Source organism: Uranotaenia lowii, chromosome 1 (genome assembly GCF_029784155.1).
Source record: "Uranotaenia lowii strain MFRU-FL chromosome 1, ASM2978415v1, whole genome shotgun sequence".
Taxonomy (NCBI): domain Eukaryota; kingdom Metazoa; phylum Arthropoda; class Insecta; order Diptera; family Culicidae; genus Uranotaenia; species Uranotaenia lowii.
The window spans coordinates 198,162,182-198,189,908 of record NC_073691.1 but is presented as its reverse complement, the minus strand read 5'-3'; the positions used below and the strand labels follow the sequence as shown (position 1 = coordinate 198,189,908).

The window sequence follows — 27,727 nt, the reverse complement described above, 5'->3', positions numbered from 1 at the left end:
ATGAAAATATTGCAAAATTTTGACAATACAATAACAAAAAATGACAAAAAAAAATTACAAAATAATGACAAAAATCTGACAAATATGACAAAAATATTTCAAAATTAAGACAGCAATATGGCACTGATTTGACAATAATTTGACAAAAATGTCGATAAACCTTAGTCAAAAATATGACAAATGTGATCATAATGAGATAAAATTTTGACATAAATTTGATAAATATGACAAAATTATTACAACAAATTAACAATAAAATGAAAAAACATGGCAAACTTATGACAAATTTAGTAAAAAATGACAACAATCTGAGAGATATGGCATTTTTCATATTTTTATCACTTTGTGATAATTTTACATAGTTTGACGCAAGGTTCCGAAATTCGCTCGCGATAGCTTCTATCTATACATGATGACATTTTTGTTCTTTTAATTTAAATTTTTTGTCATATTTCAATCAAAATTTTGTCATAATTGTCTTATTTATGTCATGAATTTTTTTTTTATCACAATTTTATGACATCATATAGTCATTTAATTATTATATATTCGTCATATTTTTACCATTTTTGAATTTTTTGCCAATATTTTTTCATGTTTTGTTATAGTTGTCAAATTTTGGTCAATTGTTTACCACATTTGTTTTTTTTTGCAAAATTCGGTCATTTTTTTAAATTTTGTCATATTTTTATCACATTTGTCATATTTTCGACAGAATTGCATTGATATTTTTCTATTGAATTGTTAAATTTAAGCCATAGTTATAGTGTCAGATTTATTTTTTTTTTGCATAATTTTTTTATACTTTTAACCACATTTGTCATGTTTTGTCATTTTATTGTCAAACTTTTGTCATATTTGTGTCATAATTTTGTTTTATTTTTGTCATAGTTTTGTGCCCCACATTCGTCCCACACGCTCTTTCGCCAGCGTTCTTCTCGCAAACCCGAACACTTATTTCTCAACCTTCCCACCTGTACACACTATCACGTTTTTTTTTCTTATCAAAATCCTTAAAAAATAGGAATCTCAGCAGTAATTATTCAATTTCAGCAAGTCTAGCGCATCGAACAAGCTTTGTCACCATTCAACAAAACTTAATGATAATCGAATTGAGCTTTTTTCACTTTCAGCAATGTTTGCTTGATACTGAAAATGAAGATTGGATAAACTCATGAACCTGCAAAGAGCCTGAATGTATACAGACCACCGATGTTGCCGATTCGTGAATGAGTATGCAGAGTGCGTTTAGGATTGAGCTTTCTGTTCATTATCGGATGAATTCTGATGGAAATGAACTGAGCCTACACTGCAGTAAATTCAATTGAATATTGAAAGCTGACACTGATTATTTGCAGTACTGCTGAGAATAATGAAAGTGTGTATGTGTTAACTTTTTTTCTCCTCTTTTCGCTAGAATTTTTGTTTATGTTTGCACAGTTTTGCTCAAAATGCCGTCGAAACAAGTAGCGGTTCTTGAGCGCGTCTACAAACTGCACAAAAATCTCAGCAAAAATATACAGTACACATTTTAAAAGTGAAAATGTGTCGATTTCCACTGTTCATCATATCCTAAAATCCCAAGCTAGGTAGTGGCAGACTAGCGAAAATTATGGCCGCAAAGGGAATTCGTTCTCTTTCTCGTGCCTTCAACAACGAGGACTCACTGAGCCAAACGGGATGCCGCCAAAAAATTCAATGGTTCTCACCAGTGCATGGGAACGCATTGAAAATAGTTGGAATAAAGCGCCGAAAGAAGAGCCCCAGAATACGCTGAGAATCAGATTTCGACTCTTAAATCCCAATGCCGCTGGATGATTCCGGAAAACGTTTGTTTTGGACGACGAAAGTTACTTCCCTCTTTCGAAGATGCACATCCTCGGAAACGATCGATACTATTGTGCGTTTAGATAAAAATTTTATAAACGTCGTTGGTGAACTGGCATCATGGCTGACTTCCGACCAAAACATATTGAGTCGTTTTATTAAGCGTGCGCCAAGAAATTTTCTGTTTTCAAATTCACATAAATCAACGTTGCCACAAATTCATTTGAATCATTTGTGTATCCCATTATTATCCGTAAAGCCTAGTCCACACTAGGAGACGGTTCGTCTCGAGACGGTCTCAGCGTCTCCCATTTTCTTCGGGAGACACTGAGACCGTCTCAGCTTTCCAACAACAACAACAGACAACAAAGTTCGTCTAATAACAAAAATCGCAGTTCATGTTGCCTAGTGTGGACTAGGCTTAAGAGTATATTTCACGCGAACACAAACGATTGCTGGCGAAAACAGCAACAGCAACACCAAAAAACATTTCCACCCCGCCAGAGGGTGGTTTGTACAAAATATTTCGATCCCGACCGATTTTACTAAATCCGTTTGGGCGCTCAAACAAGCAGTGCCATACACTACAAATACAAATCGTGTCCACAGCGACAAAATTTCATCGAATTTCATCGCATTTGTACCAATGTTGTGTAGTCTGTGGCTCGCTTAATGTATTTAGAGATACTCTGGTGGATACAAATTTGTGTGTGGCAACGTTGCATATAATACACTGTTATTTTTTCAAACCCAACTGTCAAAAGTTCGGAAGTAAGTTCGGGATCGGAAGTCCGGACTTCCGAAGTAAAATTTAGTGCTGGCGCTATTATATTCCAAGGATAGTTCTACTACATCTCTGAACATCAAATTCAAGTTCAAACATAAGTATAGAAAGTGATTCTGTACATCGCCATTTCCGAGAGAGGTATTTCTAAACCATGATTCAAGGCGTCTGGTTTGGCTATCAATCAAGATGTGTACCAGAATGAATGTGTGAAGAAAATTTTGATGCCGTTTCTACACAGTAAACGAAAATTACCTAGTTCGGTTATTTTTTTACCGAAATCCTAACATGTGTAAATCGTATTGTTCGGTAATTTTTTCGGTAAAAAATAAACGAACATCGGTAAATCGATTCTTCATTTACCAATGTTCGTTTATTTTTTACCGAAAAAATTACCGAACAGTATAACGATTTACACATGTTAGGATTTCGGTAAAACAATTACCGAACTCGGTAATTTTCGTTTACTGTGTACACAAACATCATGCAGATGGACAATACGTGTTTTGGCCGGAAAAAGCGTCATCGCATTATGCCAAAAAATCACAATCCTTCCTGAATACCCATTCGATCCAATTTGTACCCAAAAACCGCAAACCGACAAATCTGCCTCAGTGTATCCCAAGCGAAGATTTTTTCGTAACTTTGAGCTCCATGGTGTGCAAAAATAGTATGAGCGCCAAGAACTGCAAACAATTGATTGGTAGAATCAAGAAATATATTCACAAAGTTGACATGAAAGCTGTACAACGCTCCTGTTCCGACATCAAACGGAAGCTTCACTGTTCACTATTTTTTTTCAACAATGGACAATGTGCCTTTGATTCCAATAAATCGAATCTTCTGCAAATACACTTGACTTTTATTTATCTCAAAATTTTGGTTGCTACCCGTTAGATGTGGACAAGATTTAATAAATTAATTGCATTGTATGTGTCCTCCTACCTTTGAAACGGCGAAACAAGTTTTGCTACAAAATCAAAACGAAAGTTACAACACAACTCGAATAATTTTCAGTTACGTTACGTTCATCAAATTTCGCAAAAAAGAAAACAAGTTTTGACACAACCAAATTTTGGACAAAAATCGATATGGTGAAACATCAAACGAAATCAGTGAATACACCTGCAAGTTCAAGCATATTTTCATAACATGTGGCAAATAATTTCCATAACTAAAGATAAGGTCGGGACAAATATCCAATTCTTCTGTTGTCTCAGGTCTCAGGTCTAAAGTCTCATGACTCAGGTCTCAGGTCTCATGATTCATGGCTCATGTCTCATATCTCATGTCTCATGCTGAGGTCTCAAGCCTAATATCTCCTGCCTCAGGTCTCAGGTCTCAGGTCTTAGGTCTCAGGTCTCAGATCTCAGGTTTCAAGTCTCAGGTCTCAGGTCTCATGTATCATATTCTTAGTCTCAGATCTAAGATTTTCCCAACTTCAAAAAGATTCTAAGTGTTTTCCTTTGAAAAGGATATTTTCTCTCAAAAACCGTGTTAATTCCCGAAAACCGTGTAAAAAAAACCTTGGTGTATTTGAAACTCATTTGCATCGCGTGACAACAAAATATTGACAAAAAAAAACAAAAGAGTGACATTCTCTGAACAAATTTTTGCGTTTTGAATCATACAAAATTTCAAATAACAACCCGGTTACCCGGTTGAAAAATCTGAAAAAAATCTGTCATTCGTTTTGACCAATAAGGAAACTTTTTAGACATACAGAGGCTTTGAAGTTCGAAAAAAAGTTGCAATTCGACACACCTTTATGGTCATACATACATGTATGTTTCTATTTCATTTGTCCGAACGCAATAAAAGTTGTTTCTAGAAAAAATCGGACAGCATTTTGGTGGTCTCCAGAAACCGATAATAAATTAAAGAAAAAATTTACACTTAAAGTTCAAAAATTGTGTCCCATAGAAGAGAATTAAATGCTGATTGTTTTACTTGATAAAAGCTAGAATATCATAATTTGAGTTCGGTATGGATTTTTTATGGCTGTTGATTTTTTGTTTCAAAACTAGGTTTAAAATTTCAAATCAGATTGTTATTTTTGTTTTTCTTTATTTATCATTAAAATTTTTTTATTTTAAATTATTTTTCGCTCCACCACAGTGAAGTTTAAAGGATAATTCTAGTGATAAATTAAAAATTTTCAATCTCTCGATTTGATTTGGAAATCAAACAACCAGTAAAATAAACAACTCAAACACTCCGTTGAACCAAGAGAAACCATCAAATTTGTTACTTTGGTAAACAGAAAACAGGAAAAAATTTCAGTTTTTTCAACCAGTTTTTTTCCTTGTTAGACTGCTTTCTAAAACAGACCATTCATAAATTAAGCTTCAACATATCTTCAACATTTTGAACGTAAGTTTTTGTGAAAATAGCACTTTTTCATTCAAAAACTATTAAAATAAAAACATGAAGAACACCAGGTTGTGAAATTCAATTTACCGCTTAGTATCCATCAATATTTTTTTTTCGAAAATATTCAAAATACTAAGAGAAGACCTAAAAATTTATTCTACTTACTTTTTAAGAGATCTCTGAAGGAAAAAACCGTAGTAAAATGAGTTTTAAATTCATCGGAAACTTTTGTTCTGTTTACATTTTTTCCTAATTACAAAACGTCGAAGATTCATCTTGCATCCTGAATTGCTTTGAGGATTGAGCTCAAATTTAGCACCGATCAGTTTTTTTTTAAGTCAACCAACAGAGTGTGAATCATGAAAATGAGTTCTTTGTAAATAACTATATTCAGGCTTTAAATCCCGCAACATTTCTCAACAATCAGGTTCTCATTTCCGGATTTTATTTTCAAATTGAAGTTGTTGATAGTCGAATAAAAAAAGGGGTGAAAAAGGTCCGGTAATGGATAATCAAATTAAAGAGTTGCGTTCATTGAAAAACGATATGTAGGTAGAGAAGTCAAAAATCAAAACAAATAGATAGGTTTCTCATTGTACATTATACCTACGGCAAATTTTGTTAGTGCCGAGATCATCGAATCTCACTTTTGGTAGCAGTTTTGAATCGAAGGTCAGTAACGGTTGAGTTTTAACTCCTGTAAGATTTGTAGGGATGAATACATTCTTTTATCAATATTCTAGAAGGAAAAAATCTAGTAGGATTTTAGCAAATTTTAATTGTCTATGACAATCCTGTCCATTTCGCGGTGAAAACATTCAACGATTCATTCTATGCCTTCGGAAATTCCAATCGGAAACTTTCCACAGTAAATTTCGCCAGGTATGCAGACGGTAGTCCCCTAATTCTTCGTTCATCTAGCAGGGGTTGCAAAATCTGGCTGGACCTCGGCCGGCTGCTACCTACCTCCTGGGTCTATCGGATCAAAGCAAACCGACCGTTTCAAAAAAGAAACCGGTCCTGCTTCCTTTTGTATCCGTCGTCCTGCTCACCCAGCAATCGCTAGCACAGAAGAGCAGCCAAACGTAGGGGTCGGCATCCAGCCCAAGTATCGTTAGCTTTGCGCAGTGGCGATATCGTAACCAATGAAGTTCTACTGAGGTGCGATTATTGCTAGTTGAAAACTATAACCAATACCCCGCCTTGAGGACGTGAAATACCGTCCGCTATGGCAATTTTTGGGTACCCCGAAAGGGGTCATAAACTTTACAATAAAAAATCAAAAGTGAATTTGGATCATTTAGTATGTACACTTTCTTTGAATGGATCTATAGGAGTACCAAGCTATGGCTGTAACACCTAATCGAGGCAAATCGAGTTATATCGAAGTGTTTGAACACCCAGTAAGTGAGCTTAAAATCGGTGCTCTAATTTCCCGAGCCACTTTTAATAGTTTTACAACCTCTTCGCTACCGTACGATTGAATTAAAGTTTTCAAACCAAGGACACTTTTCCTTATTGGCGGGACCAGGAAGGTTAGGACGAGGAATTCGCGGAAATTTATAACGGTTTAAGCATGTTTATCGTCCCAATAAAACTCTCGGCTGCCTGGCCCGTTGACGCTTTTCCCGTTTTTCTTTTGTATTTCTGTTTACTTATGCATTTCCCTGCGCGCTCCTTTTTTTTTATCGAATTTGTTGGACAACTTTAAGTCAGACAACGACCAACCACAGGACACTGTTCCGTGCCAACAGAAAATTATCATCAACCATCGGACGGCCCTGGCTTGTGGTCACTGGAATTTGAGTGGGAGATAGCACTATTCCGAATGGAACTTTGCTTTGAGCTGCTCTGGATATAAGGATTTGGAACTAAAATATTTCCTAAGATTTTAAACATGTTCAATTTTCATTTTTTCCCTAATCATCTTCGCATAAAGTGGATCATCAGCACTAAGGATTATCGTCCAGTCGGAAGTTCTATCAACTCACGTTTTTTTCGCTTCGCCGAGAAAACTTTCCCTTTCACAGTAGAACGCCAATAATTATCCGCCTTCGCTTTCCAAGGGGAAAACTGAAGCGATTTTTTCTATCCTCAGAAAGGAACAAACGCGAAAAAAAAAACAAAAACTATTCGATGAAATTATCCTTGCCAGACACCATGACTCCGTCTGGATTTTTCGTTCTCCTTTATCTTGGGCGAAGCGATTGTGTTTTTTTTTTTTTGTAATAAATCGGAGGATCCGGATTTAAACATTAAAGTGAGAATGACAAAAATCTCAAAAATGTCAAAAATAACAAAAATGACTAAAATCAACCAAATTACAAAAATTGATAAAATTGTAAAAATAACAAAAAATCCAAAAGTTTCCATAATTACAAAAGCTAAAAGAATTGCTTAAACTTTAAAATTTACAAAAACAATACAAAATGACAAATACTACAAAAATAACAAAAATTACAAATATGGCAAAATTGACAAAAATGACAAAAATGACAAAAATGACAAAAATGACAAAAATGACAAAAATGACATAAATGACAAAAATGACAAAAATGACAAAAATGACAAAAATGACAAAAATGACAAAAATGACAAAAATGACAAAAATGACAAAAATGACAAAAATCACAAAAATCACAAAAATCACAAAACTCACAAAAATCACAAAAATGACAAAAATGACAAAAATGTCAAAAATGACAAAAATGATAAAAATGACAAAAATTACAAAAATTACAGAAACTAAGAAAAATCACAAAATTGAAAAAAAATATAAAAATTAAAAAAAATTCACAAAAATTATAAAAATAACAAAAATGACGAAAAGTACAAAAATTAGAAAAATCACAAAAATAAAAGAAAATGACAAAAAGTACAAAAATTGCAAAAATGACAAAAATTACAAAAATTTAAAAAATCAAAAAGATTACAAAAATGACAAAATTGCAAAATTTACAAAATTTTCAAAAATGACAAAAATTACAAAAATAGCAAATATTAAAAATATTACAAATATAGCAAATAAAACAAATATTACAAAAATGACAAAAATGACGAAAATTACAAAAATGACAAAAATGACAAAAATGACAAAAATAACAAAAATGACAAAAATTACAAAAATTACAAAATTTACAAAAATTATAAAAATTTCAAAAATGACAAAAATGACAAAAAATACAAAAAAAAAAATTACAAAAATGACAAAAATTACAAAAATTTTAAAAATTTCAAAAATTTTAAGAATTTCAAAAATTTCAAAAATTAGAGAAATTTTAAAAATGACAGAAATTTCAAAAATTACAGAAATTTCATAAATTACACAAATTACAAAAACTACAAAATTACAAAAATTACAAAAATTACAAAAATTACAAAAATTACAAAAATTACAAAAATTACAAAAATTACAAAAATTACAAAAATTACAAAAATTACAAAAATTACAAAAATTACAAAAATTACAAAAATTACAAACATTACAAAAATTACAAAAATTACAAAAATTACAAAAATTACAAAAATTACAAAAATTCCAAAAATTACAAAAATTACAAAAATTACAAAAATTACAAAAATTACAAAAATTACAAAAATTACAAAAATTACAAAAATTACAAAAATTACAAAAATTACAAAAATTACAAAAATTACAAAAATTACAAAAATTACAAAAATTACAAAAATTACAAAAATTACAAAAATTACAAAAATTACAAAAATTACAAAAATTACAAAAATTTCAAAAATTACAAAAATTACAAAAATTACAAAAATTACAAAAATTACAAAAATTACAAAAATTACAAAAATTACAAAAATTACAAAAATTACAAAAATTACAAAAATTACAAAAATTACAAAAATTACAAAAATTACAAAAATTACAAAAATTACAAAAATTACAAAATTTACAAAATTTACAAAAATTACAAAAATTACAAAAATTACAAAAATTACAAAAATTACAAAAATTACAAAAATTACAAAAATTACAAAAATTACAAAAATTACAAAAATTACAAAAATTACAAAAATTACAAAAATTACAAAAATTACAAAAATTACAAAAATTACAAAAATTACAAAAATTACAAAAATTACAAAAATTACAAAAATTACAAAAATTACAAAAATTACAAAAATTACAAAAATTACAAAAATTACAAAAATTACAAAAATTACAAAAATAACAAAAATTACAAAAATTACGAAAATTACAAAAATTACAAAAATTACAAAAATTACAAAAATAACAAAAATTACAAAAATTACAAAAATTACAAAAATTACAAAAATTACAAAAATTACAAATATTACAAAAATTACAAAAATTACAAAAATTACAAAAATTACAAAAATTACAAAAATTACAAAAATTACAAAAATGACAAAAATTACAAGAATAACAAAAATTACAAAAATTACAAAAATTACCAAAATTACAAAAATTACAAAAATTACAAAAATTACAAAAATTACAAAAATTACAAAAATTACAAAAATTACAAAAATTACAAAAATTACAAAAATTACAAAAATTACAAAAATTACAAAAATTACAAAAATTACAAAAATTACAAAAATTACAAAAATTACAAAAATTACAAAAATTACAAAAATTACAAACATTACAAAAATTACAAAAATGACAAAAATGACAAAAATTACAAAAATTACAGAAATAACAAAAATTACAAAAATTACACAAATAACAAAAATAACAAAAATTACAAAAATAACAAAAATTACAAATATGACAAGAATTACAAAAATCACAAAAATTACAAATATTACAAAAATTACAAAAATAACAAAAATTACAAAAATTACAAAAATTACAAAAATTACAAAAATTACAAAAATTACAAAAATTACAAAAATAACAAAAATTACAAAAATTACAAAAATTACAAAAATTACAAAAATTACAAAAATTACAAAAATTACAAAAATTACAAAAATTACAAAAATTACAAAAATTACAAAAATTACAAAAATACAAAAATTACAAAAATTACAAAAATTACAAAAATTACAAAAATTACAAAAATTTCAAAAATTACAAAAATTACAAAAATTACAAAAATTACAAAAATTACAAAAATTACAAAAATTACAAAAATTACAAAAATTACAAAAATTACAAAAATTACAAAAATTACAAAAATTACAAAAATTACAAAAATTACAAAAATTACAAAAATTACAAAACTTACAAAAATTACAAAAATAACAAAAATAACAAAAATTACAAAAAATACAAAAATTACAAAAATTACAAAAATGACAAAAATAACAAAAATGACAAAAATTACAAGAATTACAAGAATTACAAAAATTACAAAAATTACAAAAATTACAAAAATTACAAAAATTACAAAAATTACAAAAATTACAAAAATTTCAAAAATTACAAAAATTACAAAAATTACAAAAATTACAAAAATTACAAAAATTACAAAAATTACAAAAATTACAAAAATTACAAAAATTACAAAAATTACAAAAATTACAAAAATTACAAAAATTACAAAAATTACAAAAATTACAAAAATTACAAAAATTACAAAAATTACAAAAATTACAAAAATTACAAAAATTACAAAAATTACAAAAATTACAAAAATTACAAAAATTACAAAAATTACAAAAAATACAAAAATTACAAAAATTACAAAAATTACAAAAATTACAAAAATTACAAAAATTACAAAAATTACAAAAATTACAAAAATTACAAAAATTACAAAAATTACAAAAATTACAAAAATTACAAAAATTACAAAAATTACAAAAATTACAAAAATTACAAAAATTACAAAAATTACAAAAATTACAAAAATTACAAAAATTACAAAAATTACAAAAATTACAAAAATTACAAAAATTACAAAAATTACAAAAATTACAAAAATTGCAAAAATTACAAAAATTACAAAAGTTACAAAAATTACAAAAATAACAAAAATTATTTTTTGTCATTTTTTGTCATTTTTTGTATTTTTTGTCATTTTTGTCATTTTTGTCATTTTTGTCATTTTTTGTCATTTTTGTCATTTTTGTCATGTTTGTCATTTTTGTCATTTTTGTCATTTTTGTCATTTTTGTCATTTTTGTCATTTTTGTCATTTTTGTCATTTTTGTCATTTTTGTCATTTTTGTCATTTTTGTCATTTTTGTCATTTTTGTCATTTTTGTCATTTTTGTCATTTTTGTCATTTTTGTCATTTTTGTCATTTTTGTCATTTTTGTCATTTTTGTCATTTTTGTCATTTTTGTCATTTTTGTCATTTTTGTCATTTTTGTCATTTTTGTCATTTTTGTCATTTTTGTCATTTTTGTCATTTTTGTCATTTTTGTCATTTTTGTCATTTTTGTCATTTTTGTCATTTTTGTCATTTTTGTCATTTTTGTCATTTTTGTCATTTTTGTCATTTTTGTCATTTTTGTCATTTTTGTCATTTTTGTCATTTTTGTCATTTTTGTCATTTTTGTCATTTTTGTCATTTTTGTCATTTTTGTCATGTTTGTCATTTTTGTCATTTTTGTCATTTTTGTCATTTTTGTCATTTTTGTCATTTTTGTCATTTTTGTCATTTTTGTCATTTTTGTCATTTTTGTCATTTTTGTCATTTTTGTCATTTTTGTCATTTTTGTCATTTTTGTCATTTTTGTCATTTTTGTCATTTTTGTCATTTTTGTCATTTTTGTCATTTTTGTCATTTTTGTCATTTTTGTCATTTTTGTCATTTTTGTCATTTTTGTCATTTTTGTCATTTTTGTCATGTTTGTCATGTTTGTCATGTTTGTCATTTTTGTCATTTTTGTCATTTTTGTCATTTTTGTCATTTTTGTCATTTTTGTCATTTTTGTCATTTTTGTCATTTTTGTCATTTTTGTCATTTTTGTCATTTTTGTCATTTTTGTCATTTTTGTCATTTTTGTCATTTTTGTCATTTTTGTCATTTTTGTCATTTTTGTCATTTTTGTCATTTTTGTCATTTTTGTCATTTTTGTCATTTTTGTCATTTTTGTCATTTTTGTCATTTTTGTCATTTTTGTCATTTTTGTCATTTTTGTCATTTTTGTCATTTTTGTCATTTTTGTCATTTTTGTCATTTTTGTCATTTTTGTCATTTTTGTCATTTTTGTCATTTTTGTCATTTTTGTCATTTTTGTCATTTTTGTCATTTTTGTCATTTTTGTCATTTTTGTCATTTTTGTCATTTTTGTCATTTTTGTCATTTTTGTCATTTTTGTCATGTTTGTCATTTTTGTCATTTTTGTCATGTTTGTCATTTTTGTCATTTTTGTCATTTTTGTCAATTTTGTCATTTTTGTCATTTTTGTCATTTTTGTCATTTTTGTCATTTTTGTCATTTTTGTCATTTTTGTCATTTTTGTCATTTTTGTCATTTTTGTCATTTTTGTCATTTTTGTCATTTTTGTCATTTTTGTCATTTTTGTCATTTTTGTCATTTTTGTCATTTTTGTCATTTTTGTCATTTTTGTCATTTTTGTCATTTTTGTCATTTTTGTCATTTTTGTCATTTTTGTCATTTTTGTCATGTTTGTCATTTTTGTCATTTTTGTCATTTTTGTCATTTTTGTCATTTTTGTCATTTTTGTCATTTTTGTCATTTTTGTCATTTTTGTCATTTTTGTCATTTTTGTCATTTTTGTCATTTTTGTCATTTTTGTCATTTTTGTCATTTTTGTCATTTTTGTCATTTTTGTCATTTTTGTCATTTTTGTCATTTTTGTCATTTTTGTCATTTTTGTCATTTTTGTCATTTTTGTCATGTTTGTCATTTTTGTCATGTTTGTCATTTTTGTCATTTTTGTCATTTTTGTCAATTTTGTCATTTTTGTCATTTTTGTCATTTTTGTCATTTTTGTCATTTTTGTCATTTTTGTCATTTTTGTCATTTTTGTCATGTTTGTCATTTTTGTCATTTTTGTCATTTTTGTCATTTTTGTCATTTTTGTCATTTTTGTCATGTTTGTCATTTTTGTCATTTTTGTCATTTTCGTCATTTTGGTCATTTTTGTCATTTTTGTCAATTTTGTCAATTTTGTCATTTTTGTCATTTTTGTCAATTTTGTCATTTTTGTCATTTTTGTCACTTTTGTCATTTTTGTCATTTTTGTCATTTTTGTCATTTATGTCATTTTTCTTATATGTTTCATTTTGGTTATTTTTGTCATTTTTGTATTTTTTGTCATTTTTGTCATTTTTGTCATTTTTGTAATATTTCTTATTTTTGTTATTTTTGTTTTCTTGTCATTTTTATAATTTTTGACATTTTTGTCTTTTTTTGTCATTTTTGTCATTTTTGTCATTTTGACCATTTTGGTCATTTTTGTAATTTTTGTCATTTTTGTCATTTGAAAATCTTTAATCTTGAATTCTAAAGATATCAGTTATGTGAATTTACCACTCTAAACACGATTTTTCCTGATTCTTACAAGCATTTAAACGTTATCGGTAATCAAAAGGTAAATCACAAAGCAGTGGGAAAATGCGGAAAACTGCGCCCCTCTTTCAATTTTCGCAGCAAGAACGAAAGCAAGTGTGCTAAAGAAATTTACAAATCGAATTTAATTAAAAACAAGTTCTAATGTTCCCCTACTCGAGCATAAAATATGCTGGGCGAAGATGATTGGCTGGTGTTTCGCCAAAAGGTGTGAGGACAATTGAATGGAAACTGGCAGTGGTTCTTAAACTTGTCATAATTTATTATCACTTGATTACTGTCTGAAGGTGATTCTAATTAAAATTAATTACAATAAATAAAATGTTTACTTTAAAGGCGTTTTTCCGCCTTGCAACACGCGATCTTTGGATCCATTTCATGCTCCAGACATTGAAATTTTCCCACACTGCCTCAAAGGTCAATTCGGATGTTATCCTTTCCTATACCATTCGTGTTGTCGTGGTTCTAGTCCAGTAGTATTCCTCTGCCAACAAACGAATTTACAAATACCAATTTTCCAACCACCCATCCCGAATACTGGGAGCTCCCATTGGGGCGCAGAACCTTGCCCTTGTTCGGACTTTTCCGATCAGATAATGAAAATGACCATGCAATTACCACGCCACAATATGCAACCTAATTTATATCGCCATTTTCTGTTCTCTTTCCCACAGCCGGAAATCGCCGTCCGCCATGGCTATCGGGCGGAATCGCACACCCTCCGGACCCAGGACGGGTACCTGCTGACACTGCACCGGATACCGTGTGGGCGGGTCGGCGGGTGCCCCGGGGGCAAGGGAAGTGGCCAGCCGGTGTTCCTGCAGCACGGACTCCTCTCCAGTTCGGCCGATTGGTTGCTGAGTGGGCCGGAAAAGGCGCTGGCCTTCATACTGGCCGATGCCGGATACGACGTGTGGCTTGGGAATGCCCGCGGCAACACCTACTCGCGGAAGCACGTGTCCATGAGCAGCGACGAGGCCGCCTTCTGGGACTTTAGCTGGCACGAGATGGCCCTGTACGACATCCCGGCCGAGATCGATTTCGTGTACGCCATGAGAGGTTCGTTTCTGTTGTATGGATTCAATTTAAAATGTTGGTTGTTGTGCGAAATGTGAAAGTTCTATTGACAAATTATTAATAGCGCTTCACTTGAAAATTTACTATTCATAACGTTTTCACTCCCCGGACGGTTTGAATTCCTTTGAATTTGCGTGATTGGAGGGTATTTCCGGTTACTTGTTGTTGGCGTAATTTTAGTGGAGGCGATTTCTAAATCTTACCTCTTCCAGGGAATGTGGCTTACATAAGGAGTTAGTCGTACTACACCGACACATGTTTGTTTCGAAGCAACTCCCAAAGTTTTTCCATTGCCCACATTGCAGACAGGGCCAAAATATTTCCGCCGATGGAACGGCATCCGCACTAATAGCCTTGAGAGGCGGGATGGACATTGGATAGACGTATCTATCTATCTGGGCAATCGCTTCTCGAATGCGAAGAAAGGTTTTTCCTAAAAGTTGCAATCCCAAACTCTGACCTCGCCGATCCGACGCAATCGGATCTGGCACCCAAAAGTCCAAATATGGGCGCATGATCTGAGCCAGTGCTTCGACGAAAGATCCAGGATTGAGATGTGGCCTTGCAGTCCGGATTTTGAAAATGTGATACAATGTCCGGTACCCAAAAGCTCCGATTCCGAAACCCGGCACAAAATGCTGTCCGAAATCCGGTGTTCGAAAAAGCTCTTCCAAAACTTTCAAGTCCTTTAAAAAATGGGTCCTATAGGGACGGAGAAGTAGGATTAGGAAATTGTTCATTTGGCGTTAGTCAATTCTATGCTTAATAGCTTTATTATGGTCAAATAATAGGCTAATTAGTTTTATAACGGTTTTATGAGAACCATATAAATAGCTAAAATTTGACGTTTCTCTCGCAAGCCAACCAATGATACGCGTAGGATGAGTTCCTGATTTCTGAGTTGTTAATCATCAGTACAGTAAATGAGGACAGACTTCTTAAATGAACTAAATTAGGAATTGGTTGTGAATGTCCGATGGAATGATACCATGAGTTGAATTCAAATTTCATTGTCTCGCGCCATCTTGAAATCGAATATGGCGGCTTTCGCTTAACTTTAAAATATTCTAAAGGACTTAAAATCGAATGAAACCCTCAAAATATTGGTGTTTAGTACAAGGGCTTAACAAGTAGAAGTCGAATTTCGCTATCTAACGCCATATTGAAATCTTTCGCTGAACTTTAATATGCTGTAAATTACTTGAAATCGTATCATCAAAACTAGAAAAAGTCGAATTTCGCTTTCTGACGCTATCTTAAAATGCAAGATGGCGGCGTCTACTCAAGTTTAAAATGCTGTTAACCACTGAAAATCCCATGATACACCTACAATAGGGGTAGTGAGTAAAAGGAAGAAGTCTAATTTCGCTACCTGATGTCATCTTGAAATCCAATATGGAGGCTTCCACTGAACTTTAAAATGTTGTTAATCACTGAAAATCGCATGAAATCCCCACAATATTGATTTTAGGTGAAATGGCTTAACTAGAAGAAGATGGCGGCTCCCGATGAACTCTAAAATGCTGTAAACGAGTAAAAATCACATTAAACCCCCACAGTATGGGGTGAAAGGGTTAAACAAGTAGAAATAAAATTTCGCTATTTGACGCCACCCAAGATGGTGACTTCCACTGGTCTTTAAAATGCTGTGAATGGTCGAAAATCTCATTAAAATTTCATGCGATTTTCAGTGATTTACTACATTTCCAAGTCAAGCGGAAGCCACAATCTTTGATTTTGTGATGGCGTCAGAAGGCGAAATTCGATTTCTGCTCGTTTAGCCCTTTCATCCCATACCCATATTGTGGAAATTTCATACGATTTTCAATGATTTTCAGCATGTTTGAGTGCAGCGGAAGCCGCCATATTGGATTTCAAGATAGCGACAGAGAGCGAAATTCGAATTCTCCTAGCTAGTTTAACCCTTTTACCCAATATCCAACATTCTAAAGTTCAGTAGAAGCCGCCATCTTGGATTTCAAGATGGCATCAAGTAGCGAAATTCGACTTCTTCTAGTTTTTCTCTTTTACACACTACCCATATTGCAGGGATATCAGGGATTATCAATAATATTCAGGTTTGAAAGAAAAGCTGAGGCCGGCATCTTGGATTTGAAGATAGCGTCAGAATATCAAATTCGACTTTCTCTTGTATAGCTTTTTCACCCAATAAGCATGTTGTGGGGCTTCAATAGGATTTTCAGTGATTTACAGCATTTTAAACTAAAGCGGGAGCCGCCAATTCGACTTCTTCTTGTTTGGCCCATTAGATATGGTATGAAGATATGTTAATCTATCTGCCATTTAGTCAATCGACTGTCTGCGCATGTTTCCCAAAATGTGCATTTAGGAGCACTTCCCCCTACTACGGAATTTGTCAGCGATTAGATACCAAATATCGCGGTCCGAAGTTGCCGACTTGTCTTCCAAAAACATGTCTTTGCGTTGGTCCTTAACGTACTGTCAAAACGATTTGGGTCTAGTTTCATAACCATGCTGAATCCGAATAAGGTAGCCTTGGTAACAATCAGGGTTGTCAGATGGTTTTTTTAAAAATCTGTATCGGCCTCATGAAAAAATCTGTATTTATCTGTATTTGAACTTTAATGACCAAAAACTTATATTATTGTTTTCTATGTAAGCTTATCGCTCAATATGCAATTTGTAAATTAGTTTTCATGGTTTTAACGTATTCATTATTCACAAATTGACAATTTATTTCATTAATTTAACTTAATCTAGAGCAGGGGCAGGCAACCTTTTGAACCAACGGGCCAGTTTTGATTCAAAATATTCTCGGCGGGCCGCACTAATATAAAATAACACACGTCATTTATTTGTCAAACTCAATAGATAATAACAAAAAGGTTTGCTAGGTAAAAAAGAGTTAAATCGCAATAATTACAAATTTTTAGCGATTTTTTTTCAAATCTTTGAAATATTATTTTTTTTTTAATTTACTTTAACTTCTTCGCAAACATTCGTTCTTCCAAACATAGACATCATTAGCATCACATATTTCCCTTAAAACGTACAATGCACAAACACGTTTAACGCGTTTCCATATAATAATCATTTTATCTTAACTGGCTGTAGCTACTCATTACTTTCATTTAAAAGTCTTCGAAAGCTGTGTATATATATAACAGCAATAACTTAAAAAACGAGAGGTATTTTTTTAGTGGTTCAAATTCACTGATCTAAATTTCGGTTTTCTGTACGTATTTCCAAAGAAAAAAAAATCCACAGTTTAAATTGGCCCTACGAAGCCCTGATTTTTTTTTGCAAGTCGTGAAAAATATTTTTAATATAACATATTATTAATATAACAGCTGTTTAAGAAAATATCTTAATGTACTGAATATGAATTGTTATTTACCAAGTGAAAAGACTGAATTTATCAACGTTTGGTATAACATCAGAGAACATATTAACAGATTTTTGAATCAAATTCAAAATTACAATAAGGGGTTTTGTCATGAACGTAAATTTTTTTCGGCAATTCTTATGCTAAGTTGTATGCTAAATTCAATTACCAACATTTTATTTTGATAAAATAATTATTTTTTCAAAAAATTATCTGCTGAGGTAATTTATCATACAACTTTGTCTTTGACAAAAACATAAAAATCATCATTTTCAATATTCTTCTGATTATTTTTAAATTTGCATTTGCCGACTTTCCATTAGTTATCGATTTTGAATTTAAAAACGTTAAAGAAAAATAAGGAAAATTTTATTTTAAATACTTCTGGAAAAAAGTCAATGATTGAGGGACAAATCCAAACAGAAACACGTAAATTACATATAAGTCATCGCCATATCAACCATTTCCGGTTTATTTGGCTGGTATTATATGATATCTAACGATCTATCGCAGGAAAAAAATTGAGAAAATAATTCAATTCGGAAAGCCTTCGCGGGCCGCACATTGAAGTCTCGAGGGCCGCGAATTACTCATTCCTGATAAAGTGATAAAATGTTAGTTGTAAGTTTTTTTTTGTTAGATATGAAAATTATTACTAAAGGCTAATTCACTCACACCAGATGAAAACATGCAATTTTGTTGGCCGAAACCTAACTACCTTAGGGCCGAATTATAAAAATTTGTCACATTTGAGCAGCATTTTGTTGAGCATCTTTTCATTTTAATACATAAATCTTTTAAACTATTTTTGTAATTGTCTAAATTGAAAGGCGAAATGCTTAAGATTTAGCTCAATGATTTTAAGTTATAATTCTAAATAATTTACCAATTAATTATGAATGTTATTCTGAATTAAGAATCTCTTTTCTGTTTTCTAGATTTTCTCAACCTTATTTTTAAAATCTTAAAATTTAAAAATGTATATTTAAATACGAAAATTGAATTCAAGTTATGAATGAAAGGTAATTACACAATTATTACTGATAAATTTGAATCAGATTCAATAACCTGATATTTTTATTCTAGTGTATAATTAAAACCCTGATCTGGATATAAATGTGTTATCGGTAATAAAACGAATCTTGAATTTCGAATTCATATTACATAAGGGAAACTCATTTTTGGTTCCTTTGTTTTAATACTTAGTCGATTTTGGAAGATTTTGGGATCCTACATTCAAATCAATCAGATTTTAGATAGAAATTTTAATATTTTCTTTTAAAACCCAATAATAAACCTACATGAATACGTACAACAGATTTCAAACCTTTCTGTTGTCTTTCATTCAATCAATCATTCATATATCTTGCTTAGATATTTTAGTTTCAGAAACACAACGTTTTAAAAAATTAAATTACATCTAAATAATAAATCGGGCATCGCTTAAAATTGTCGTTAAGAATTTGATATTGAAGATTTTATCTTATTTCCCAACCTTGCCAGCGCATAAATTTATCGAACGCATTTTTTTACCTATTCTTATTATTTATATCTAAAATAAGAGCTTATATCACTCTTATATTGCTTGAAATTTTCTGCCATGTGTTATCGATAAAATGTATATCTAATTTTTTAATCCATAGCACATTGAGGACTAACTACAAAAAGTTTCGTCTTAGAAACATCACGCCTGATGTAACACTTAGAAGAATAACTCAAAAACCAATAAATACCTACAACAATTTTACAATTTTCTACAATATAAAGCTCCACACGTTAAGTAAAATTATGAAATTTAGTATTAACTTCAGTAATTGTTGAGATGTTACACGTTTAATAACGGGTTCTGTAGATAAAAATTTATTTATGAGTTGACTTCAAATCAGTGCATGACCATAAAGACAAATCCTTTTTGTTATCATAAAGAAATATCGAAATAAATTTTTTTTCCTGTATTTATCAACTAAAACTCGTTTCACTGTCTTAAACAAATTTACTGCATATCGTATAAAAAATAAATTTGTTCTAAAATTCTAAAGTGTTCTCCTACTTTATTCTGTTAGAGAGTTTTGAATTAAAAAAACTGACGATGCAAACCTAATTGAATCTGAAATTAGAATTTTCTATATGATTCTCAATCTATTTCTTTTTATAACTCTCTTAAAGTGATAATCTTAAATACCACCCTACTTTATAGATATCAAAATAAGAAGAAAAGATTTTTTACTGGTTTTATTATCAAAATTTGTGTACTCTGTTTAGGGGGCTATCATTCGCCCGTTAAAACAATAAAGTTATGCTGTTGAGAAAAAGAGACTATTAAAGCTCCTACTAACCTATAATAAATGATAAGTACATGAATATAGTCGTCACTAAAGCTTACTTGTAGAAGTTGAAGGTCTGGAGTCTGGATAAATTATGTGTGCTGTTGCAAGCATTTGAGGTATACTGCAGTTGGAAAGATAAAGGGTTAAAAAGATTTAACTCAGTTAGCCCAAGGAAACCGGTTCATCAACAATTGATTTCGATTTTCGAAAATCTGTATAAATTTGTATCAATGTTTAAAAATCTGTATAAAAATCTGTATCTGTATCTTATCTGTATTGACGTTGAAAAATCTGTATAATACAGATAAATCTGTATATATGACACCGCTGGTAACAATGCGTGCATACTTTTTCATAAGCTGAGTTAAGTTTGCGATATTGGTGTTTGGCGTGAAGAGACTTGTGCCTCATGTAGAATCGAAGGGCTTTATCCTTGAGTGCTTTCATTTGTAGCTACTCTTTCGTGATCTAGCTAGCACGTTTGGGTATGTGACGATCGATGATGGAGTTGATAATATGGGAGAACTTCATAGCAGCGGCGCGGCGTTTGGATCGGAAAATTCGAGTTCAGAAGCCCACTCGATGGCGCCAAGCGTTTTTAAGATAGCGACAAAATCGGCATTCTTGAAATCGTGAGAAAAAAGGTTATCGGCTTCTTGATAAGAGTCACATCTTCAGAAATTTCAAGCGAAAGCAGCAGTGTCGGGTAATGAGGAACAAGCTTAACCAGTGGCACGGGAGCTAGTTCAATCGTAGGCAATGTAGCATTATAATTAAATTTGTATAGCTATTTTGTTTTGAGCGTGTAGTGAGTGAGTCAAAAACCTTCCAAAGAATGAATGTTTAGAACTTGGAGTGTATATCCCAAGCAACCAAAAGTTCGGATAACATTCCTCTATCAGGTTTGATCAGCTTAATCGAGTATGCTAATACAACTTCTTTTCAGCTCAATTTTTAAGTAGTTAAACGAACTTTAAAGTTGACAAAAAGTTCGCATAAATCGTCAAACAACTTTTAACCAGCTTCAAAATCCACTTTATAAGCAGCATAAAAAAATCTAAAAAAATACTCTTCCGCTCTTTCAATTGCCTTCTCAAGTCCGCTAATTTGATTCATATTAATCAACTATATTTGTTACTAACTCACATTACATTTAAAAAACATGTTCTTACCAAGCCTCGAACCCGAGCTCACCGCTTGAAAGTCGAGATCCATACTTGTTGCCCTATATGAACAGCATGAGTAGGCAACGATTTTACTCGATGTGATGATTTTCTTTGAAACGACTTTCGGGTTCTTTATTTCTACTTAATTCCCACTTTCAAGCCGTTAAAAAATTCTTCCGGAACTAAATGTGTACTTCACATAGTTGTTTCCCAAGTAACGATGTGTTTATTTAGGCAAACACGTGTTGAAGTTCGAAAAAAGTAGATTTTAGTCTTTAAATCTACTTCAAAGTTTCTATAATGCGAAGTTGCTTTTGAACGCCCGTTGGAACTAATTAAAATCTTTCAAGTTTACAAAATAGTACAACAGAGACTTTTTACAAACTATTGAGCTGTACAAAAAGACTTGCAACCCTTTGATAGATACTTGATTTTGAAAAAAATAAAAGTACGTAACAAGTAGATTGTTTTTCTTCATACAAACTTTAAACACAGAGAACAGACATCGGGCCCGGAACAAAAATTTGTTGAAATCGTGTGTGAGAATACCCACCTAAGTTTCAAACCAAATTCGTAAGTGGACTAACATCCATAAGATGTCGCTACCAGTTCACATATTTTTCCATTTTTCGACACGCTCAGAAATTAATACTCATAGCGTATCTCAAATGAGGCCATTGCAATGTATGAGAGTAACACAACTTTTTGTGTGATAAATTTTAAGAACATCTTGATTAAAAAAAAAATGCAAATCATATTTCAATCATACTTTAATCGCTGTCATATGTCCCAGCATATGCCCCATATTATTCAATCAATATTGGCGCTGAATTGAAAGTTGAATTCCAAGTTTTAAAGTATGTCTGTCATTAAATAGTTTTCTATAACAGAGAATGTGAACATAAATGTTATAATTGTTAATTATGGGTCGGTATTCCGGTTGATGGTATCTTGTAACTCATGTTTATAAATAAATTAAATCAATTCTACTAATTACTAACCCTGAGTTACAAGTCCTCATATATCGATCTCAGGTAACATCAACCAGAATATCGAGTCATAGTTTACAATTATAACATTTATGTTCACATTTTCTGTTCTAGAAAACTGTTAACTGATAGTAAAATCCCAACACATACTTTAACACTTGGAATTCAACTTTCAATTCAGCGCCAAAATTGTTTGAACAATATGGGGCAAATGACAGCGTTCAATTGTGATTGAAATATGATTTGCATTTTTTTTTAAATCATGATGTTTTAAAATTTATTACACCGAAATTTGTGTTACTCTCATACATTGCACTGGCCTTCTTTGAGATAAGCGATGAGTATTAATTTCTAAGCGTGTCGAAAAAATGAAAACAAAAATAGGTGTACCGGTAGCGACATCTTATGTATGTTAGTCCACTTACGCATTTGGTTTGAAACTTAGGTTGGTATTCAAACACACGTGTTGAGCTCCAGCTCGAACTCTGTTCTCTGTGCTTTAAAGTTCTCAAAAAGTAGAAACAGAAACCAAAACAGTACTTTAGAGCTTTTTTTGAGTATTGGCTGAACTTGATAAAGAATGAAGTTCCATGGACCTCGAAAAAGCATTTTGAACAGCAAAAAAGTTCCACAGAACTTTTGTACAGCTATATATGAACTTATTAGTTCGTTCCTTAAGTGATATTCGAACTTTTGGTTGCTTGGGATGTCAAACGCACACATGGGAAAACAACGTAAACAACAATCAACAAATCAAAACAAGAGCAAACAAAGAAGAAATTTCGATTTCTTTTTTTTAATTTGCTTGTCCCGCTATATAGGGGACGGCTGAGACCATTATGGTCCATCTTGCCAAATTTTGATTTCGATTCGTCATCGCAGTAAAAGCATTTATTGCTGAACTTTCGCCACTTGCTCGCATCCCAGAGTCGCAGCCAGAATTGAAGTAGGAAATATCCGTACTTTTAAAATCCCTGAGAAAAAAGGAAAAAAAAAAAGAAATATCCGTATCGTTCGTCAATAAGGTGAGATGAAGTGGATCAGCTTTGTTGGATTGGATAAAATCAAACGTTTCTTCGACTGGCAGGCAGCGGGAAAATAAGTGCTCCCCGAGTTGGGCCAGCAGAAACGGAAACCGAACGAGGTAAAAAACGAAGGTAGCAGTAATCCGTCGTCACCGATTCCAGTAGAAAGCTGTGGAGGATTTGGAATTGCTGCTGCTGAGGTGAGATGAATGTTGCCCTGCGAGTAACCGCATAACGAAGTGTTGTATAGTTTACAGACGGAATCCGAGTCTACCATTGCCAGATTAGCCGGAAGAATAAACAACCAAAGCTCAGGTAAAACAACACTTTTCCTTCGATAATCATCCTCTCAAACAACCAACATTTTGCCGTAGATTGCTGAAGACTTTGGTGTCGAAGGGCAAAAAGGAAAAAAGAGAAAGAAAGCTTCACAGCCTGGAGGCAAGGCAAAGGGTGGGTCTAACCTTAAAATCGCCTCCTAGACCTATTAAAGTAGCTGCTCGATATTGTAATGTCGGGTGCCCAGTACACCACGTAACGGACGGTAGCCTATAAATTTCGCGGAAACCAACGGGTGAGTGCCTGCATGAGTCAATCCTAAAGTCGCGATGAATTTCAACAGGATCGCTGTTGGGAGCTGAGCCATTTGCTTTTCGAGACTCGATTTTCACCATCTTGGTTCTGCGAGTCCCGTTTTTGCGAAATTAAGCTGCGAACGTGGAGAGAGCCAGCTGGATCCGACGTCGAAATTCGTCGGAGGTGCTCCGGGCTGCTGCTGTTCGTTGAAGCAGTGAAACCTGGCAGGGTTGCCAGTTAACCGGATACGACTGTGATATTGAAAAAGAAAGCTGTAATCACCTGTGCCGTCCAAGCTGTGACATGATTGTTGTGCGTTTTGATGTTATGGTAGGAAAAACGGGTCCGTGGGTAGTTATTATGTAAGCTAGCTTAAGTTTTTAAAATGTCTTGTTAGTAAATAATTATAATTGCTACATGATTTGGGTTTTGCATATTTGTGTTGTGGCCGTGTAGCAAACACTGAAACTCAGTGGTGCTCAACTTGTTTCACCAATTGGGATTCTTTGTTAACAAAACAGAGACCGAGCAAGCAACCATTCTCATACTCGACGCTTTTAATTTGGCGGGGAGTTGCTGTTCTGAGTAAGTCGAGTAAACTCGAGGGCATCGTAAATAAAGATCTGGCTGGATGAGTCCTGGGAAGAGCACCATTTAAGTCCAGGCAGGTTGAAGTCGCCAATAATGAGAATGGGAATTAGAAACCCCGACGTAGAGCTTCCGAGTACCCAGATCGATACCGATCCATACTAATTCCTGATCGTTCCATTATTCGTCGTCGATTTGAGCGGCTGAATGACCGGATCGAATGACAATCAGAACTCCGCCGCCGTTTCATTTAATATTGTAGTGAGGACCTCGGTCACACCGGAACACTGTGTAGTCGGAGCTAAAAACCTGACTAGTAAGGGTTCTGTGGTTCAACCTGGTTTCGGTGAAAGCCACAATATCGTAGCTGGAGCATGTGACTAGTAGATACTCGTTGACGCAGGAGTTGATACCGCCGACATTTTAGTAATAGATCTTGTGACCCAGCAGACAAGCCGGATCTTCTCTCACTGGAACGGAAAAATCCATTACGAAGAGGAATGTCGACGAAAGTTGAATACTTGCCTGTCAGTGCAGGCTGGAGAATCTCATCGTTGCAATCGAACTCATGGCCGGGACGACTGATGCCGCTGGCTAGTAAGAATGTAAACTTTAAGTGAAACAATGGTGTCAAGTTTGTGAAAATCGGATCAGTAGTTCTTAAGATATACAGAGCAAGATCTGGCGTTTCTCCTTGATTTCTAAACTCATGATTAAGCATAACTGAAACAGAAGTCACGCTTTCAAGTGTAAAGTCTTTCCAAAACTTTTATACTTTCTATAATTAACACTTAAGATGTCCCTACCAAAAAGGACATAACTTTTCACCGATAAGGCCGATGAATTAAGTAACAAATATAATTAACAAAGTTCGTAAATGGTATTGTTTGATTTTCAATAAACATAAGGCTGAAAACTCCCTTTCTTTCTACCCACAGAAATGGAACGAAACGACACCCAGAAGAATCTGCTGTACGTAGGCCACTCGATGGGAACCACCATGATCTTCGTGCTGCTGGCCAGCCGTCCGGAATACAACGACAAGGTCGAGGCCGTCTTCGCGATGGCTCCGGTGGCCTTCATGGGCCACGTCAAGAGTCCCATCCGGCTGTTGGCTCCGTTCTCCCATGACATCGAGGTGGGTGCACAGTTTACTCGTTTAGTTTGTTTTTTTTCTCGTTTTTATTTTTCACCACTAGAATGAGAATAACCGTTTGTTGCTGTTGTTTGTTTGTTGACGTTTTCTTTTTATTTATTTTCGTTTAACTCATCCCACCCTCATCCATCCCTTCACCTTCACCCCTATCATGTCCCGTGTTTCAATTCCGGTGTCCTGTACTAGTTTCCGTTCTCGAAGATACCACTAGATCAGCTCCCAAACTTTCATGTTCCCAATTGGGTGGACGGGTTCGCCGACGATATCCTCAAGCGGTTATCGTTGCGGTTGTTGGTGAGTGACCGTTTTGTCCTGATCCTTTCGCTATTTTTTTCTTTTCGAAATATCTTTTTCCGACGGTGGTGGTGGATTATGACTTCCGGTTGCTCATTAACAAACTAACCCGTCTTGACCCTTTCGATCTTTTGGTTTTGGGATCTGTGAGGAAAAATCGGAGACAACTAATCTGAATAAAATTTGGATAATTTGGTAGCAAATTTTGAATAGAGCGAAAGCGCCAAATGTAAAACAACTGAGTTATCAACTGGGTGGAAAAGTACGTTCGAAGACCTATCTTTCGATGGTATAAAGTTATTTAAAGAATTTTTGGTTTTCGATAAATAAAGGAAACAAAATAATATTTTTGCTGGGAGTTTATGAAGCTGTTAAACTTTGGACGTGTTTTTATCGAAACAGCAATGTTGGTGCATTCGCCGTATTCAAAATTCGAGACCAAATTGTAATTTGTTTTAAGTTCAAGAAGACTTAAATACTTAGGACCAGTATTTGAATTTTCAATCGGTTTTAATCAGACGGAGCTCTAGCATTTTCAATACTGACACCTAAGTCTTAAACCAATTTTTTAACAGAAAAGCTTGGTATTTTTACATAGTGGAATTTTGGAATATTAACATCACTTATTTAGCTTAAAGTCTCTTATTTAAGTCTTAATCTATCAAATTTCACATTCGTTTTCTACCTTTGCAGATGATCATAAAATTTTTCGGCGGCAACGAGTTCATGCCCCAGAACAAAATCATCCGGTATCTGGCGAAATACGGCTGCGAGCTGACGGAAGCCGAACGGTACATCTGCGAGAACACCGTGTTTGTGTTGTGTGGCTTCGACAAGGAACAGTACAATGCCACCCTGATGCCGGTCATCTTTGGCCATACCCCGGCCGGAACGTCCACCAAAACAGTGGTCCACTACGCCCAGGAGATCCATGAGAGTGGTAACTTTCAGCGGTTCGATTACGGGGAGGCGGAAAATTCCCGCCGTTATGGGCAGGCCAAACCGCCGAGCTACGATCTGGAAGCCATCCGGACACCGGTGGCCCTGTTTTATGCCAACAACGACTGGCTAGCCGGGCCAAACGACGTTGCCAACTTGTTTAATCGGCTGTCCCAGTCGGCCATCGGAATGTTCAAGGTGCCGAATGATAACTTCAACCACGTGGACTTCCTGTGGGGCAACGATGCACCGGAAGTGGTCTACAAGCAGCTGGTGATGCTGATGCAGAGGTATAAGTGAAGGGTGCTCTTCTATCGTTTTACAAGTAGATTACTACTCATAGAGAGTTTTTTTCCCTTATCAATTTTCTGACAAATATGTGTACGCTTTCCCAAATACCTAAATTACGGCCTTTAGAACAATGTTGAAATTATTAGATAGTTGTTGGTGTTTTGTAGTGCGCAAAACATTCCGAACAGTTCCTAAACAAAGTAATAAGTTGTTCCGACCCTGAGTTCGTCTGTGGTGCAGATGCCAATACAGACAAGTATGGCACTTCTGGCCGCCTTGCTGAACCTGATTGTACCCTCCTTCCCGGCATTTGAGGCGATCATAAAAAAAACGATCATATGTGTGATCTCTGCTGTACCGATCGTTGTTTTGAACTTTGTGATGTACGTTAAGGCTTTCTCATCCAGCCTTGTGGGTCTCGTTCGATGTCTCTAGGCTGTTTGCTTATATCGGTTACCATCGCCT

The 27,727-nt window shown here is 32.6% G+C and overlaps 1 protein-coding gene and 1 non-coding gene across 8 annotated transcripts in view; both read left to right on the top strand.

The window, feature by feature from the left end:
* LOC129743130 (lipase 3-like) overlaps positions 1–27,411 on the top strand; it is a 44,033-nt gene extending 16,622 nt beyond the window's left edge. For all 7 annotated transcript variants that reach the window (XM_055735120.1, XM_055735125.1, XM_055735114.1 and 4 more), the window contains exons 3-5: positions 14,142–14,526; positions 25,521–25,720; positions 26,726–27,411. In XM_055735120.1, coding sequence (XP_055591095.1) covers positions 14,142–14,526; positions 25,521–25,720; positions 26,726–27,271 — 1,131 coding nt within the window. In that variant the 3' untranslated portion in view covers positions 27,272–27,411. The remainder of the gene's footprint in view (positions 1–14,141; positions 14,527–25,520; positions 25,721–26,725) is intronic.
* LOC129740740 (U4 spliceosomal RNA) lies at positions 6,101–6,241 on the top strand. Its single transcript, XR_008736361.1, has one exon. It is a non-coding gene; the product is annotated as a U4 spliceosomal RNA (small nuclear RNA).
* Positions 27,412–27,727: the final 316 nt, after the last annotated feature.